General features: G+C 26.3%; 1 protein-coding gene across 1 annotated transcript; it reads left to right on the forward strand.

Moving 5' to 3' along the window:
* Positions 1-11,461: 11,461 nt before the first annotated feature.
* On the forward strand, positions 11,462-12,793 carry LOC145838984 (4-galactosyl-N-acetylglucosaminide 3-alpha-L-fucosyltransferase FUT6-like). Its single transcript, XM_082946601.1, has 3 exons — positions 11,462-11,544; positions 11,712-11,957; positions 12,262-12,793. Exons 1-3 carry the CDS (start codon positions 11,462-11,464, stop codon positions 12,791-12,793), a joined length of 861 nt encoding a protein of 286 aa, XP_082802727.1.
* Positions 12,794-16,632: the final 3,839 nt, after the last annotated feature.

The raw sequence follows: 16,632 nt of genomic DNA on the forward strand, positions 1-16,632 counted from the left end.
TAAAACAGAAAAAATATTAATAAAAAAAAAAGTTATTGACCGAGATTAAGGTTTAGGGGTAAAAGCGATAGCATAAAAATAACTAATAAGAGTAATTATAAGAAAAAACAATTAAATAAAAACATAGAAATAAGCTACCTACCAAATGTATGGGTTAGGGGTACCAGTGATAGAAAAAATATAAATAATAACTTACCGACCGAGGGTTAGAGGTAACAGTTATAATAAAAATGAATTACTAAAATAAAAATTAATAAAGAAAACAATAAAAAAAAATTTAACCCGTGCAAAATTATTCTTTGTGCAAAAGTATCTTTGTGTAATTTTGGGCTCTTGTGCAAATTATTCTTTGTGCAAAAGTATTAATGTGCACTCGTGCAATTTTGTTTGCTCGTGCAAATAAGACAGCTATTTGTTTACTTATATAAGTATTACGATTTCAAGCTTGAGTATACCATTTTTCACATTGTGCATAACCATACGGTTTTTCTCCTAAAGAATTCTACAATGGTTTAATACGAATCAATAAACTTTCTTGTTAAACATCACATTTATAAATTTATCCATTAAATAAACTACATTCATGCAAACATGATGTTAGTGGTATCTTATTAGGTTATAGACAATAGATGACGTTTAAAAAAATATTTTTGTAAAAAACCATTCTCACAAAGTCTTCTACATTATCATTTTCAACAAACATTTTGTTTTAAATATCACATCTTATACTTTTCACTTGTGTTGAGGAATTATGTGTTTTGTTTAGCGTTCTTTTCAAGCAATTTCTTTCAAACTAAAACGCCACTGGAAGTATTTCTTACCATTTTAAACTTACATGAGTTTTTAACTGACTTTTGTAACCAAAAACTTTTTTTTGAAAAACAATAAACGTGTTTTTTATCTTTACGTTTTATAAAAGTTTCTTTATTTATCATGTTTCAGAAAAGTAGTGAAATCAACTGTAAAGTATTCAAATTTATTTTAAATTTGTTTTGAAAAAATTAATTGTTAAGAACAAAAACTAATTAGGTTTTCAAGTATAATTTTCTTTAAAGTAAAAAATAAATGTAATAATATCAACGAAAATATCAAACTAAGTAAAATTAGGTTTGATTGGTGTAAACTTATTTTTAATATCCAAGTAAATACTTTATAGTGTCATTGTCTACTTAAGTATCATTTTTAATATATAATTATTAAACAATTAATTATAAATAAAATAAATTAAGAAAAAAGTTCAAATATTTTTTTTAAGTTTATTAATAGTTAATATAGAAACTGGCTGGCACCTGTATGGCCCAGCGGTTTGGTTTTCCGACTGGCGGTCCAAAGCTCCAGTCCCGTCGGTCGCTCTTTAAGCGGACGACTGCGCAAGTATATAAGAATAGGATCAGCGGTTAGCACTCTTGTTAGCCAGATTTGTATTGTACGGATTGGTCTTTATTTCATACAGAGATTGTTATTCCATCTGGTCGTGAACTGGGTACGCAGGACCGGCAGCCGAAACCAAATCGGCTAGCTGTTCAGCATCTTAAAATCAGACAATGAGATCGTCAGTTTACAACTCAATACCCTCGGCTATCAAATGTTAATTTTTAGTGTGTAATATACAAAATTTTATTTCGGTTATACATTTATTTATGTAGTTTACTAAGTCTTAGAGTATCATTTCAAAGTCCACATTACTAGCATTCAAAAGCATTCAAAAAAATTTATGGCGGAAATACCAAAATCAAATAAAGTGATTGTCAATTTTAGTAGGTTATCATGATCAACTAGTACTGATTGAAATTAAAAAGATCGAAAATCTTTAGCACTTGTACAAGTAGTATATTATTTAAGTAATTCTAAATTCAACAAACTTAAGTTTTAAAGCTTTTAATATGAACAAAGTAGTCACACGGATTTGAACACACAATCTTTAAGTTAGTAGTCCACTGTTTTAATGACAGAGCATTCGGAACGCTAGTAAATACTCTTCAATTTGGATAAATATTGTTTTAAGTTTGATTGTTTTTACAAACTTTATTTAAAATATAACGTAAATAAGTTGTTACTTGTTTTGTTTCTAAATGTATATTATACCCTCTTCTCTTTAAAGTTTAGTTTTAAACCAACCAACGAACTGTATTTTTTTGAAATTGATAGCTTTTTCAATGAAACTGTGTAGTGTGTAGATTTCGATTTTAGACTTTTGTAAGTTTAACATATCTTTTTATTTATTCCTAAACAATTAATTTAATAACAGATCTCAAATGGTACAATTTTTTCTAGATTTACACAAGAGTCGGAGGATATATCCTTACATAGTCATTATTCAGTATACTAAAATTCTACTTATAAATTTTACTGTTTTTCATTGTATAGTTTTGTTTTCATGACTCTTAAGTATAATTTTTCATTATTTATAGTGTAATTAGAGCACACAAGAGCTTTTTGGGCGAAACTTAATTTGCAAAATAAACTATTGGAAATGTTAAAAGCATTAACTAATACCTTATGTAGTTTACTGTACGTACTGTTATAGGTTTAAGATAATATATACATGTAATCGGTTACATATAACTCTATAAAACGAAACTGATTAAAGCAGATAAAAACAACAAGTTAAGAATTAAAATCACAAAAAAATTAATCGCTCCATATGCTTTACTTATAACTATTACATACTGTATAAGCTTAAAAGTATTTATGAATACTACAACCAAACATGTGTAGCTACGAATCTAAACAAAAATTTTGCTATTCATTAAAATTTTATTTTTAGAATGTTTATATGAGTAAAACTGAGGAAAAAGCAACTTAATGCAGATATTAATGTTATTTAGTAATCCAAAATACAGTGTATTGTGCAAAACAAATAATATATACTTGAAAATAAGTATATCATTTAACAACATGAAAAGTGCACATATGATTTATTGTAAATGCTATAATAAACTAAGTAAAGCAAAACTGTTGCTAGTCTGTTTTTTTATCTATTTATTTTAAATAAACAATTTCATACTAAGGTTAAACGTGTTTGCTAGTTTGAAAGTATATATAAATTTATATAAGTACATATTTTTTTAAAATTATACATTACATGCTTTATTAGTAAATCTTATACGAGTTAATCATATAAGCAATTATTTTATTTACTTTTATTTATTTGCGATAAAACAAGGAGCTTTAAACATTACGAACATATTTTTAAGCTACTTAAGTTTAAATATGTCATCAATTGTTTATGTACACGTTTTTAATAAAAAATAAACAAAAGTTTGAGTATTTTTGAGCTCTAGTTTTAAGTTAAGTAACCAATTTTTAATAAATTGCTTTATAAAAAGCATAGCTATCTGCTAGGTTGCGCCACCGGCTTACAGATCTCCTCTGTGATTTCACAGTATAAAATAGGATAAAAAAATTCACCACGTGATATCGCTACAAGCATACCATTCCTAAATGTCACCTACCGACCAAAATATTAAGCCTTTATTTATATTTCGCCTAAATTACTAAAAGCTTTAAAATATGTATAATACGTCAAATTTTATTCCAAATGCTTTATCTAACTCATTATATTTTGTTACTATGCAAAGTAAATGCTAAAAATTGTCTTTAAAATCCTACGAATACTGTCGTCTACCCAAAAACTGCTGGATAAGAAGTTTGTCTTTTAACTGAAAAGTCATCTAAATGAGTCAACTTTGAAAAAAAGGCTTATTTAGCTTTTTTTTTTGTTTAGATTTGTACACATATACAATGTGGTCACTAAACCTGGAATCCTAAAATACCTCAAATTTGAGATAATTTGCAAGTTACGTGGACTTTTGAACAACATCACTAAAATACCTAAACTTTTGAACAACTTTTACATGTTTAGTAGTGAAATTAGATTTGAAACATAAATTCTATAACATAGACCAACATTGTTTGTCATCATTAAAATTTATTATTATTAATAAAACACATTTAAAGCAATTCTGAAGTATCTTTGAAATTTTGTTTTATTATTAAACACTTTTTTTTATATTTTAAACTTAATTTTAAACTAAAAAATCACCAAAAAACGAGTACTGGATTAAAAATGTAAACCTGAAAGGAATTAAAAAAAAAAACATTATTAATCACCAGTTGTGTAGCGTGGTTTGAGTAAAAAAAAGTGAAATTTTACAAATAGTAAAGATTACTTGCTTATTTAATCTAGGTTAGGTATTAATGAGAAATAATTAATCTGAATTATAACAAAGTTAAAGCAAGATGAACTTAGCTTATGGATCTTATTTAATTTTACCTTAATACAAATCAAAACTTTCGTAATGAGCTGTCGCAAAATTCCTTGCATTATCGTTCGTTGAACGTTTAGCTCAAGAGAGTATTTAGAGCTTGATACGGTTGTATGCACGAGCCAGACAAAAAATGGCCATATTCGAACATTGCTACAACATTCCAGTTAAAACACTGATGCAACACTTTATGAACATTACAGTTACATTTTTGAACGTTGTTGGTGCAGCTATGTGAAAGACCTCCAGAATGGAATTTTATCTTGAACTATAGTATATGTTGTTGTAGGTATTGTTTTGTTATAAAGTTAATATTTCAACTGGTGTTTAATTGCTTAAGTATTTAAGCCATATTTACATGCTTAATAGTTTATTAAACCTTTTACAGTTTATAGCTTGCTTAAAGTTTGATTTAACTTTAGTTTATTGTTTTAAGTGAGGCTTTGGATGTTTGCCCACCAACAGCCATAGCTCACTATTGGCTTCTTCGGTTAAAGAATAAGCAGTTTTTTAGATAACAGTTAAATATTACCAAGACATTATTTTACCCAAAATAGTTAAAATAGTATATTATATTTTATTTTGAATGCAGTACTTATCACAATTTTGTCTCACATTCCTATATATTTGTCCTTTATGTTGTAACACCGCATTTTATTTAGTAGTAGATATAATTAAATTTTACAACAAAGTGTGTATTTATTTTTTAAGAAGCAATGCTTACATTTACTATATGCCCATTTAAAAGACTTTGAGTTTGTACTCATAACCAGAAAGAATAGGGGTTAGGAACACCAATAAGCAATGGGGATTATATTGAATAAATTATCATAGGGGAATTAAATAATAAGTAAAAAGGGTATTAACAGAGTTTAAGTCCTTATATGTCACAGAAAATTTGTTACAATGTTTGAGTCAAAGTAAGCCCTAAAGAGTTTTGGCACAATTTGAGTTTTTAAGTCATAAAAAATAGGTGATAATAGTTTAGTCAAAGCAAACAAAACGGATACACAGACACCATATGTTACAGAAAGTAAGTGATAAAGTTTAAGTCAAATAACTTACAAAGTGTTTTTTTCCAGTTTTTGTCAACAAAGTCAAAATTATACTGACGAAATTATAGTCAAAAAAGTCAAAGTAGATCTAACAAAATTTAGTACAAAAAGTCAAAGTAGAACTGATTAAGTTTAGTTCAAAAACTTGAAGTAGAACTTACGAGATTCGAAACAACAAAGTCAAAATTAAACTGAAAAAATTATAACCTAAGGTCAAAGTAGACCAGAAAAAAATATAGTATAAAAAGTCAAAATTGAACTGAAAAAATTATAGTCCAAAACGTCAAAGTAGATCTGACAAAATTTATTACAAAAAGTCAAAATAGAAATAACAAAGTATAACTACAAATATTTCTCAAAATGTGGTGGCAGTTATTATTTCAAAGTGAGTGATATTAAATTTATGTAAGGCTGTTAAATCTTAAAAGCACAATATAAAGAGACAATATTTATAGACCAGTTACATGTAGAAATTTTTTGGAGTTTGCATAGGCATGAAAAGTGAGTGTTTTTTTATTTTTGTTATTTACTTTTTTTTTAATACTGCAATCTTTATAGTAGTATAGAATGTGACACATGTTTAGTATTATTTTAGAAGTTAAAGTCTATTGTTGAAGCAAGAAAAACACAAGAAAGTTTTGAGCTAAAATCATTGTTCATTCAAGCGGTTAAGAGAAAGCTCGTAAAGTCAAGTGTTATACTGATGCTAGTTAACAAAAGGAGAAAATAAGTGTAGACACGTAATTTATGATGTAATAGTGCAAAAAGTTAAGAACGTTGTTATATAAACCAGCCACAGAAAGTAGTGGGAAATTCTATCCACAGCCTGTTGCAGTAAACATGTTATTCATGTTGAATAGACATTTATATTGTTTTCTTATGTTGTTTAAAGTAATTTTTTAACAATGTTACATTTTATATTAATTTTTATTTAAATCCTAAGTAGTTGAATCTTATTTTGTTTTATAAATCTTAAATTATATTTATGTTAAATCAATTCGTGTGTAAAGTTTTGACTTCATTTAAATTATGATGTTTTTTACATATTTGTTGGTGTTCGCGTTTTTTTTTAAATTTAACATGTTCATTCTATGTCATCCTAGTATTTGATGAATAGCATTAATTATTATTGAGTATCATTATTTAATATAATTTAAATTTATTATTTAAGTATTTAATATGATGTATAGTGTGCTTACTGTAGTTACCCATATAAAAGTATTGATTATTATAACTACTTAAGTCCTTAAAGTTGTAAGTATCCCCTATGTCATTCTGACTAAAACGTACCCCTAGATTTTTTAGTTTATTTCTCCCCTTTCACTTAGTTGTTATTATAAAGAATACCTAAAAAATTCTCACTTTGAGTATTATGTAGGCTATTGTCATTACTATCAGTGTTACCTCTACTTTCATTGTCAATGCTGTAAGGCTAACTTTAATTACAAGTGGTATGTATCTTATTGTTATTAAATTCTGACTTATTTAATTGTTGGTTTAAAGATTGGTAGTTCTCACTGAAAAAGACGCCATTATCAGCTGAGGATGTTGTAGGGCTAACATCCAAAGCCTCAGAAAGATCAGGTTGACTATCTGCCCACAGAAATTCAAACTGGCCCAACTGAGGCTTAGGATGTTTTTTTTAGATGACACGCAGGCTCAATGTCCCTCCCCACTCTACGCGCCTGGTATCAATTATTTTCAGGGTTCATTTGGATTGGTTGAGAATAACACATATTATCTAACAGTTATGCTTTGTTTTGAAACTAGTTCAATGTTACTGGTTATTCAATAAAAACGTTGTTTAACAAGAATCTTTACATTTGATATTAGAATTGATTATGCTTTTGTGCTAAAATTAAAAAAAAAATAATACTGAGCTCATAAGATTTAAAAATTACACAGTTTGAAAAAGATCTAGTTTAATCCTTATAATCAACTCAAATATATTTTGAAAATAATTTTAAGCTATTTTCATTTAGAAACTAAACTTTAAAAGAAGAAATTTTAGAATAAATTGCTTAAAATTTTCATCTATAAATCTTATATAGTTATAAATGATGGTTATGCATTGTTTTTAAAACAAGAAAGTTAAATTTAATATTGAAAATGTATGATGTTTATAAATAAAGTTTAGTTACTCTTAGTTAGTTGTAGAAAATAAATTGATGTGAACGAAAGATTTAATAACTCAATGCAATAGCAATTGAAATTGGATATAAATAAAGCAAAATTTTAAAGTCCTTTATTATGAAATTGACATCAAAATATTGGTAACATTTATAGTTTTCCAAGTTTTTATTTTTAAAGTTCACTAAAAACTGCACAAGTCATTAATAAAATGACATAACAAATTTATTTTAAATTTTATGTTTCCTTGCCATTTATTTTTGTTACTAAATTTTTATGCTACATCATTTTTTCAATGACATTCCTACATGTTTCATAAATTGAATTGTAATATTAGACTAATGCAATAAACAAAAATTATTTTTTGTTTAAAGGCATTAAAATTCTAAATTAAAAATAAAGGGCTATAGAAAGTATCTCAAAGTTATTTATAACTAACATTTAATTTAAACAATTCTAACAGTTTTAGTTACTATTTGTTTCTTTAACAAATATTTTACAGAGCTGTTTATTTGTTATCTGTATCAGTTAAAAAAACCTAATTCTATTTTACTATCCAACTTGCTTTTTGATTAAAAACTTGGATAATAAAAATAAAAAGAATGGGAACTCCGAATGTTTTGTTACCAACTTTATGAATAGACACTTGTATTCACATTTTATTTTACAAATTGTATTACATAACAGTAGCCACTTAGTTGATTTTAAAAAATGTTTAATTCAAAGGAATTTTAGATAAACTCTAATTAACTAATGGGCTGCCACTTTACCCTGAAAACTATAATTTGACAATTTAGGCAAAAATAACATGGAAAAACCTTGAATTTTAAACAAAAATCACTGAACCTAGAATTTTAACAATTTTCAAATGTACAGTAGTAAATTTTCGTTTTGACTCAATAAAACTATCATATAAATAAAAAAAATTTGTCATCAAAAAAAAAGATTAAAATAGCTTTACAGTATCTTTTCAATGTTTTTTTTTACTATTTGAAACAGTTTTTAACCTAAAACTTTACTTTAGACTTAAAATAGACCCAACATAAATACTTTTAAAAATCTGAAAGAAGTTTGGACATCCTGAATTTTTTTTTTTGAAAAAAGAGTGGCAACCCTGTAATTAACAAAAAAAATTGTTCTACTAATCTAAAAAAACCCTAGATCAGGGTTTCCCAAATCTAGCTAAGTGGCCCCTTTGGGCCTCTATAGAAATTTAGGGGGCCATGAGGTAATAATTTAAGTAGCACTAGATATTCTGAATTTGATGACAAAGAGCAAAGAAAAAAACTAAAAAGGTCTTAGGCACATGTAGTGGTAGTTTTTTGAGAAACTTTGTTGCAGGGGACCATATTGCCTTGTGAACCTTTTGAAAAAATGTGAAAAAAACCCTCCACTAAATGCACAACTAAAATGTATTAAAACAAGCCTTAAATAAATTGAATGCTAAAGTTTAAAAGTTATTTAATTTTTGTTATACTATAATCAAATCATAATATTACAAATTTTAAAACTAAACTTAATTTAACTTGTCAAAATTCGAAAGTTGGTTTTTTTAAAAAAGCTTATTTATACTGAGACTTTTTTTTCAGTTTAGTTTGCAATGAAAATATATAAGTGTTCAAAAATCAAAATTTAATTATTTAATTGCTTTTGTTAGTGATGAAACTCTTATGTTGTGGTTTTTTTAAAACATAAATAAAAAAATTATCTTTGGCACGCATTTTTTTTGAAAGATATGTTAAAAAATGATTATAAACATTTTAAACTTTCATAGAAAATTTATTAGCAAGTAACTTATAGTTATGGGTGTGAGATTTTGTGGCTGGAAAACTGCACCTGATAACAAAAAAGCTTATGTTATTACTGCAATTGTAATTGCTTTTTTAATAGTACTTACCATTTCTCTTACTTTGGTTCTTACTTTAAAACAGCCACTAAGAAACCGAGTATTGAATGAAAGCGTCAAGAGCTATTCAAATGTAAGTTTTGATTTTTTTACAAATACAGGCGCTTGTTCAGAGATTTTATTTTTTAATGTATTCTAAAGGATAGATGAAAAGCTAAATGACATCAATTTTTTAAAATCTTAAGGTGTCCAAGTCTGAAAAGTAAGTTAAACGTATAAGAGATGAACTTATAATAGATTATGATGGTAAAGTAAACATGAAATATATTTATTATAAAACAAAATTCACAATAACTTAAAGATGGCAGAACTTTAACTGTCACAATTTAAAACTTGAACTTTTTATAAAGGTTATTTTTGTAGCATACATTTTATGAGTCTAAAGTATAGTATGCTAATGAAGGCCATATTACAGTCTTCTTGGCTATATAAATATTTCAAAGGGGCGATAACTAGTATTGGAGTAAAAGGGGGAAACTTATATATTTTGGCTAGTTAAAAACTTTTTACTTTTAAAATAATTTCAATTTTACTTATATATTTTGGCTAGTTAAAAACTTTTTACTTTTAAAATTTCTATTTTACTTATCTTTGCTTGCTGTACAATTTTGACTACAATATTGAAATAACTAGTATAGTTTGAAAAAAAAGATGTCTAGTTATTTGTTTTATTCAATATTTTAGTGTTATATTATATTTTTAAGTTATAATTTCAAAAATGACAATTCCTTTTTAAATTTTTTTTTAAGCATTAACCATTTTAACAGAAAACAATCTTATATTGGTACAAACCATATGGAGATAGTTTTGACCCAATGCTACCCCCGAACTGTGGTAACTGTCAAGTGACCTTCGATCGCAGCAAAGTTTAAAATTTTTTGTTTTATTACTGAAACAAATTTAAACTTTTACTTTGAGAAATAATAAATTATTAATAACATTTTCTCATCTAAATTAGATTTAGCTGTAATTAAATTTTTGTTAAAACGCTTTTTTTATTTTATAAAACTTTGTACACTTAGTTGTGCCACTAGTTAAACTGATTAACTTAACACAACTTTTTTAACAAAGTGTGTAAAATATTTTTAATATATAATTAAAATATTTACTTTAAATATTTATCTCAAACTAAAATAAAAAATTTCTGATAGTTTTTGAAACATGTTTTCAGTTTAATGAATCAAGTGCAGTTATTTTTCATTTCAACGAGATTGATTCAGGAACAATGCCAGAATACAGGTGAGAAAACTTACACTTTATTAAAATAATAAAAGTAGTTGACAAAAAGCTAACAAGCAAACCGGCTACTTCCAAAAGATCTCAAAATAAAAAGTCTTCGCAGGTCGCACAATTTTGGATGTTGTATTATAAACTCTTTAAAATATAATAACGAATTATTCATTAACAAGAACTATCATCTACTGAAAATAAAATTAAGGGCAAATTTTTAAACACTTGTTACATTTTGCTCTCGATTTATAAGATTTTAAATAGTTAATATTGTAGCTATAAACTTGGTCGCGGGCAATATATTTCTGTTTGTTGATCGGAACATGTTTAGGGTCGTCCTGCTAATACTTAAAATGAAACTTTAATTAAACTTTTTCAAAACATGGTTTACACGCAGTAGTTAAATTTGAACAAATTATGACTACATTCTGGAAGTGTTTTTTCTTATAACGAACATTAATAATGTGGTTTAATATGACAAAGTATTTGGAAAAATCGCTTAGTAACTTTCGTAAAACGTTGATAAATTATATCTACAAGTACGTTTTGATTACTATTGCAGAATTTTATATTTTTAGAAAAGCTTCACACAATCAACCGTTGAATTTTTTTCCTTTATTTTTTTTTATAAAAACAAATGTTTGTTTAATTTGATCTTGTTTTTATAGTTTTCAAAGCTAAGTAAAAAGTTTATTTATAAATAATTCATAAAAACAAAAGTCTGTAAAAGCTTAAATATTTATTTTTTTTGTGCAGTTTAAAGATTTTGAACTGATTCTTTGCTAAAAAATAACTTGAAGCTAAAAAGTATTAATACAAATATTAACTTCTCATTTTTTAGATTCAACGACCAACTATTTGTATTTTATACTATGGAAGCTCCTCCTTACTTGAAATGGAGTAATTTGTACTTCAAAGAATACGACAATTATTTTAATCTAACCATGTCTTACAAGTTAGCGTTTGAAATGTTTTGATTTTCAAATTGGTAAAGGTTTTAGAACTAATCTTAACCTAATTGATACATAGAACTAGTTCGGTTTTGTCACAGCAATATGTGGATGACAGTTTTATTTTGTTAATTTTCATTTCCTAGTCTAGTATCAACTTCTTAAACTTTAGAAGAAACTCAGACGTTTATTCCCCGTACTCGAACATGGCAAACGTGTTAGGAGAAATTCAGAAGAAATACAGAGACAGCCCAGACTTCGGAATCAGCCAAATTCTTGAGAAAAAGAAGAAACTCCTGTTGTGGGTCGTCTCAAATTGCGGGTTAGTGCCGGGAGCCACGGAGAGAATGAAGATCAGTGATCTGCTGAAAAAAACATCAGTTGGAGATAGGTTTGACAGGGAGGGAAAGTGCTTCAGGTAAAATCTCTTGTTTTATTTCATATAAATTAATACAAATCTAAATATGATTATTCATTTTGTTTGTTTGATAGTTTTTACTTAAATAGTAATTTTCTTTAACTTGACTGCTAACACACTCCGTTTTTGATATTTAAAGTCAACTTTACTAACATTTGTAGTAAAATAATTAAAAAAAAATTTATTTAGATAGTAGCAATTTTTAAACAGCTAGCTAAAGTAAAATTCTGCTGTAAATATCTTAGACTTTAAGATATATTAAGAACTCAAGACAACTTTTATTGTAATTTTATTTATTTTTTAGTTATGAATGGTTCCCGCAAGAAAAGTTCAAAGAATACAAGTTTTACTTGTCAATGGAGAACAGTTATCATTGCAAGGATTACATAACTGAGAAATTGTACACAAATGGATTCCTAATGGAAAGTGTTCCAATTGTTTGGGGAGCAAAAAAATCTGATTATGAAGTTCCGGAGAAAAGTGTAATTTTTATGGAAGACTTCGAAAGCATGAATAGTTTAGCTGATTATCTGGAATACCTAGATAAAAATGACACTGCATATCTAGAGTATTTTCAATGGAGAAAAACTGACCTTTCGAGTGATTTTACTAACTACAAAGAAGTAAAATGGTATACAATTGGTCTGTGCAATTTATGCAGTGCTATTAGCGAAGAAGACAGTGAACAGATGAAAAGCATTGTGGTTGAAAGCATTCACAACTGGATTTATAAAGACGAAAACCCTGAGTGTTTGTATGACAGTTCTTTTTTTACTTCTGGTAAACTTAAGTACGAATCTAAAAATACGAGTTCTAATCAGGGCTTATATGTTTGAGAAGCATTTACTTGAGCAATTTTATTTCTGAAAATTTTTACACAACACTTTTCTTTTACACTAATATACCAATAAGTAATGTTATTAACATATGTGTTAATTTTATAAAATTTCAAGAAAATAATTTGTTTCTTCGAAGCCAGTTAAAAAAATTCCTTTGTAAAAGTTTTTAATTATGTTTGTATTAAAATAAATAACAAACATGTGTATGTTATTTTATTTTAAATAATAGCTATATTACCTTAATAAATTTCAGTCAGTTTAGAAATTAATTTTTCTAAATTTCGTTTTAGTTTAGATTATTTCTATAGTTCTAAAATAAATTATGTGATAGTTTAGTTGTTATTTTTTATAACTAATTTAAATGCCTATGTTTGATTAAAAACAATTTTGTAGCCTAGCTTATTTATTGAATCTGAACATCATTCAAAAATATCTGAATTTATATAACAGGTAGTACCGTTTTGGAATTGTTATATTTCTAAAGTTTACACAACTCTAATAATTACTATTAAATTCCTAAACGAGTTATTTTATACTTTCTTTTTCCGACTAATCTAGAGTTCGGTCAATGCGAGATACTTAAAAGTTTGATTTTTATGATTATATATAGTCTTTGTAGTAAAACTTTAATAAGGCTTTTACTTCAATATACAGAATTGACTAGTGATGTTAAGCTATTTAGTTTATATTTTTTAATATTATTTTCATATTCACTACTACAATACAGTAATCTCTCGTTTATTTACGCACATTGTGTCCACATAAAAAATGCGTTAAGATACGAGAGGTACCAAATATACTTACTATAATGGCTGTTTTTTTATATTGCTTCTAGTTAAAAGCAGACTGGGTACTTTCCCACTTTTAACAATTTGTTTACTTTATTTTTAAATATGAAAACAAAATATAAAACTATACATATATTAAAAAAAGGATTTAATTTTATATAAAATAATGTTACTTATTGAAAAATTTTACTATTTTTGAAAATAAGTAGATTTTATTTTTACTTAAATGTGACTTATTTGATACTTAATATTTATATTCTATTCTACTTAGCAAATTCAAGTTATAGTTAAGCATTTGTTTACTATTAAGAAATGGTGGGTGTCTATATTAAAATTTGATTCTATAGTCTTTTACAAAAATGTGCATTTGGCGCTGTAATTGATTTATTCTTTTGAACAAAAATAAATAAAATATATGTTAGTACAACTTTTTTTAATTTGACAATTGCCCACATAAGGATAAACTTGTCTTGCATTGTATTAAAAAATATTAATAGATTTTTTGAGTAGGAATGAAATTTCATGCCATAAGAATTTTGAGAAATTGAAATTAAAATTTTTATTTTTTGAGTTTTTTAGAATTCTAAAATGCGTAACTAAACGAGAGTGCGTAACGTCACAAGTGCGTAAAGATGCGAGATCTTACTGTAATTTTAAATGTTTTTTAAATAAATTGGTTTGAGATCAATTAAGGGCTCCGACCTCTGGTCTAAACTCTAAACTAAAGCCAATAACAAATAGTGTTAAGAACATCCGCTAAATTTGCTTAAAGGATTCATTTTGGGAGTAAAATTAACAAGGTAAAAGTATTTTGTACTTAAATAGTTTTAACTGCTATTAAAAACCATATTTAGTTTTTTAATATTTATTCAGAAGTTTTATTCCACTGTATTCACACTTGAAATTAGTTTGTTTTTGCTTAGTTGAGTTTATACTTGCTATCAAACAGAAGTTATAAATAAAAACATAACAAAAAATAAGTACTAAAGAGTTTTTACTTTTAATATCAATATTTACCTAACAAAAGCATTAGGTAACGTATCTACTATTGAAGATTTATAACTTTCGTGTTGATAAATATATATTAATTGCGTAAAAACTGTAAAAATAAACTTAAAATTTTTAATAAATAATTTATTGGTAGAAATATTGAAATCAAGAAAACCTATTTATTAATTCATACAAAAGTTGAAGATTGTTGTTGTATCATAACAGAAATTTCTAGATAATTCTTGTCTTATTAAGTGTGTCAACTCATACTAAATTTGTTAAAGCAGTGTAGTTTTCATTTCTTTACATAGTTCCTTATGGTGTTTACTCGGGAACGGGTCTAAATTGCACGAGGTTACTATATTGCACGAGGGGACTAAATTGCACAAAAACGAAATTGTACGAGTGCACGGGGCCAAATTTGCACGAGGGAAAAAAACAGCACGAAGAAGATTTTGCACCAAGGGTCAATTTTAAACAAGTTACATTTTTGCACGAAAGTAAAAATAAATAAAACAACAAAAAAAAAATTTTTAGAAATAAAAAACGTTACTGACCGAGGGTAAAGGCAGGGTTGCCACACGGTCAGGAAAAAATTTAAAAAAATGACAAAAGTGCGGAAAAAATGGGGGTTCTGATAAATAGTCAGGACATTTAAGAAAATTAAAAAAAGGTCAAAGTTTGTCAGATTAATTTACAAAATTCCTTATTTTACAAAGCCTTCAAATAGTAAGAAATTAATTAAAATTATTTAAAGTCCAGGGTTGCCACTCGGTCAGGAAAAGTCAGGAAATCAGGAAAAGTCAGGAAGATTTTTTTAAAATGACAAAATCAGGAAAAAATGGGGGGTTTTGAAAAAAAGTCAGGAAAAGTCAGGAAATTTGATAAAATAAAAAAAAAGTCAGATTTTGTCCGTTTAAATTTACAAAATTTCCTGTTTTCCAAAGCCTTCAAATGGTAAAAAATAATTAAAAGTCCTTTAAAGTCAGAAAAAAATCCAAAATTTTCCTAGAAATTTACAAAAATATTAAATTTTTTTTCCAATTCCTTCATCTGGTATAAATTAGTAAAATATCCTTCACAAAACTGCAAAAATTTTCTATTAACATATTGAACAAGTACCCTACTTGAACAAGCAGATTTTGTAAGCTTTTTAGTATTGATGATCTGTAGCAAGGACACTTCCATATTGAAACTGTGATATATACACAAAAGTTTATCTAGCATATTTTTAGAATCAAAGTGTTTTTTGTTGAAGTAAATAGTTGTGTTCTTTATAACTAAGAAGTTAGTTTAGTACTTTATGTAACAAGTTAATGTCTATACTTTACCTCTTTATAATTTTTCAAAGTTGTTTAAATTTATAAAATAATTTATAAGAGAGGTATATGCCAAGATTAAATTTACTTATTATTTGTATTTTTTTAAGAGTAACTTAAGTTTTTAAAGTAAATAGGAGTATATTTATTTGTTACAAATTTTATACTAAATGATAAGAGGAAATATTTTATAAATGAAAGTAAAAATAAATGAGTGCCAAAATAAATGAAGCCCACAAGTTGTGGCTTGATTTAGAGAAAAGATTCTCTTCAACAAGTGTAGGGGCAGCAGATGAGAGCGATTTAAGTAAAATGAGGCAAATGATTTTAACTGCCAAGAAAATGAAGTGGAATGCAGTTCAGATGAAGGAAACCATATCTTCATTAGATGAAGAGGTTGAAGTGCTAATAAAAAAGACGGAGAAAATAAATTTTAGTACATACATTTAAAAAAACAGTATTTGATTAAGTTCTTATTGTTTTAATGTTTTAACTGTAAAAGTTCGTTATTGTTTTAAGGTTTGAGTTGTGAAAGCTCCTTATTGATTTAAGGTTTTAATTGTAAAAGTTCCTTATATGTCTATTGTTTCTTTAGATACATTTATGCTAGGAAATTTAAAAAAAATGTGTTCTTTATTGTTTTAGAGTTTCAACTGTAAAAATTTGTTATTGTTTTAAGATTTTAGTTGTGAAAGTTTGTTATTAATTCAAGGTTTAAGTTGTAAAAGTTCCTTATATG

This window comes from Thalia democratica, chromosome 6 (genome assembly GCF_965202585.1).
Source record: "Thalia democratica chromosome 6, ktThaDemo2.hap1.1, whole genome shotgun sequence".
In the NCBI taxonomy this organism is placed as follows: domain Eukaryota; kingdom Metazoa; phylum Chordata; class Thaliacea; order Salpida; family Salpidae; genus Thalia; species Thalia democratica.

Excerpts from the sequence above, each read along its gene's own strand:
- LOC145838984 (XM_082946601.1), top strand. The coding sequence starts at position 11,462 with ATGGAAGCTCCTCCTTACTTGAAATGGAGTAATTTGTACTTCAAAGAA. Across the intron at positions 11,545-11,711 it reads AATCTAACCATGTCTTACAA|AAGAAACTCAGACGTTTATT; the intron begins GTTAGCGTTTGA and ends CTTAAACTTTAG. Across the intron at positions 11,958-12,261 it reads AGGGAGGGAAAGTGCTTCAG|TTATGAATGGTTCCCGCAAG; the intron begins GTAAAATCTCTT and ends TTTATTTTTTAG.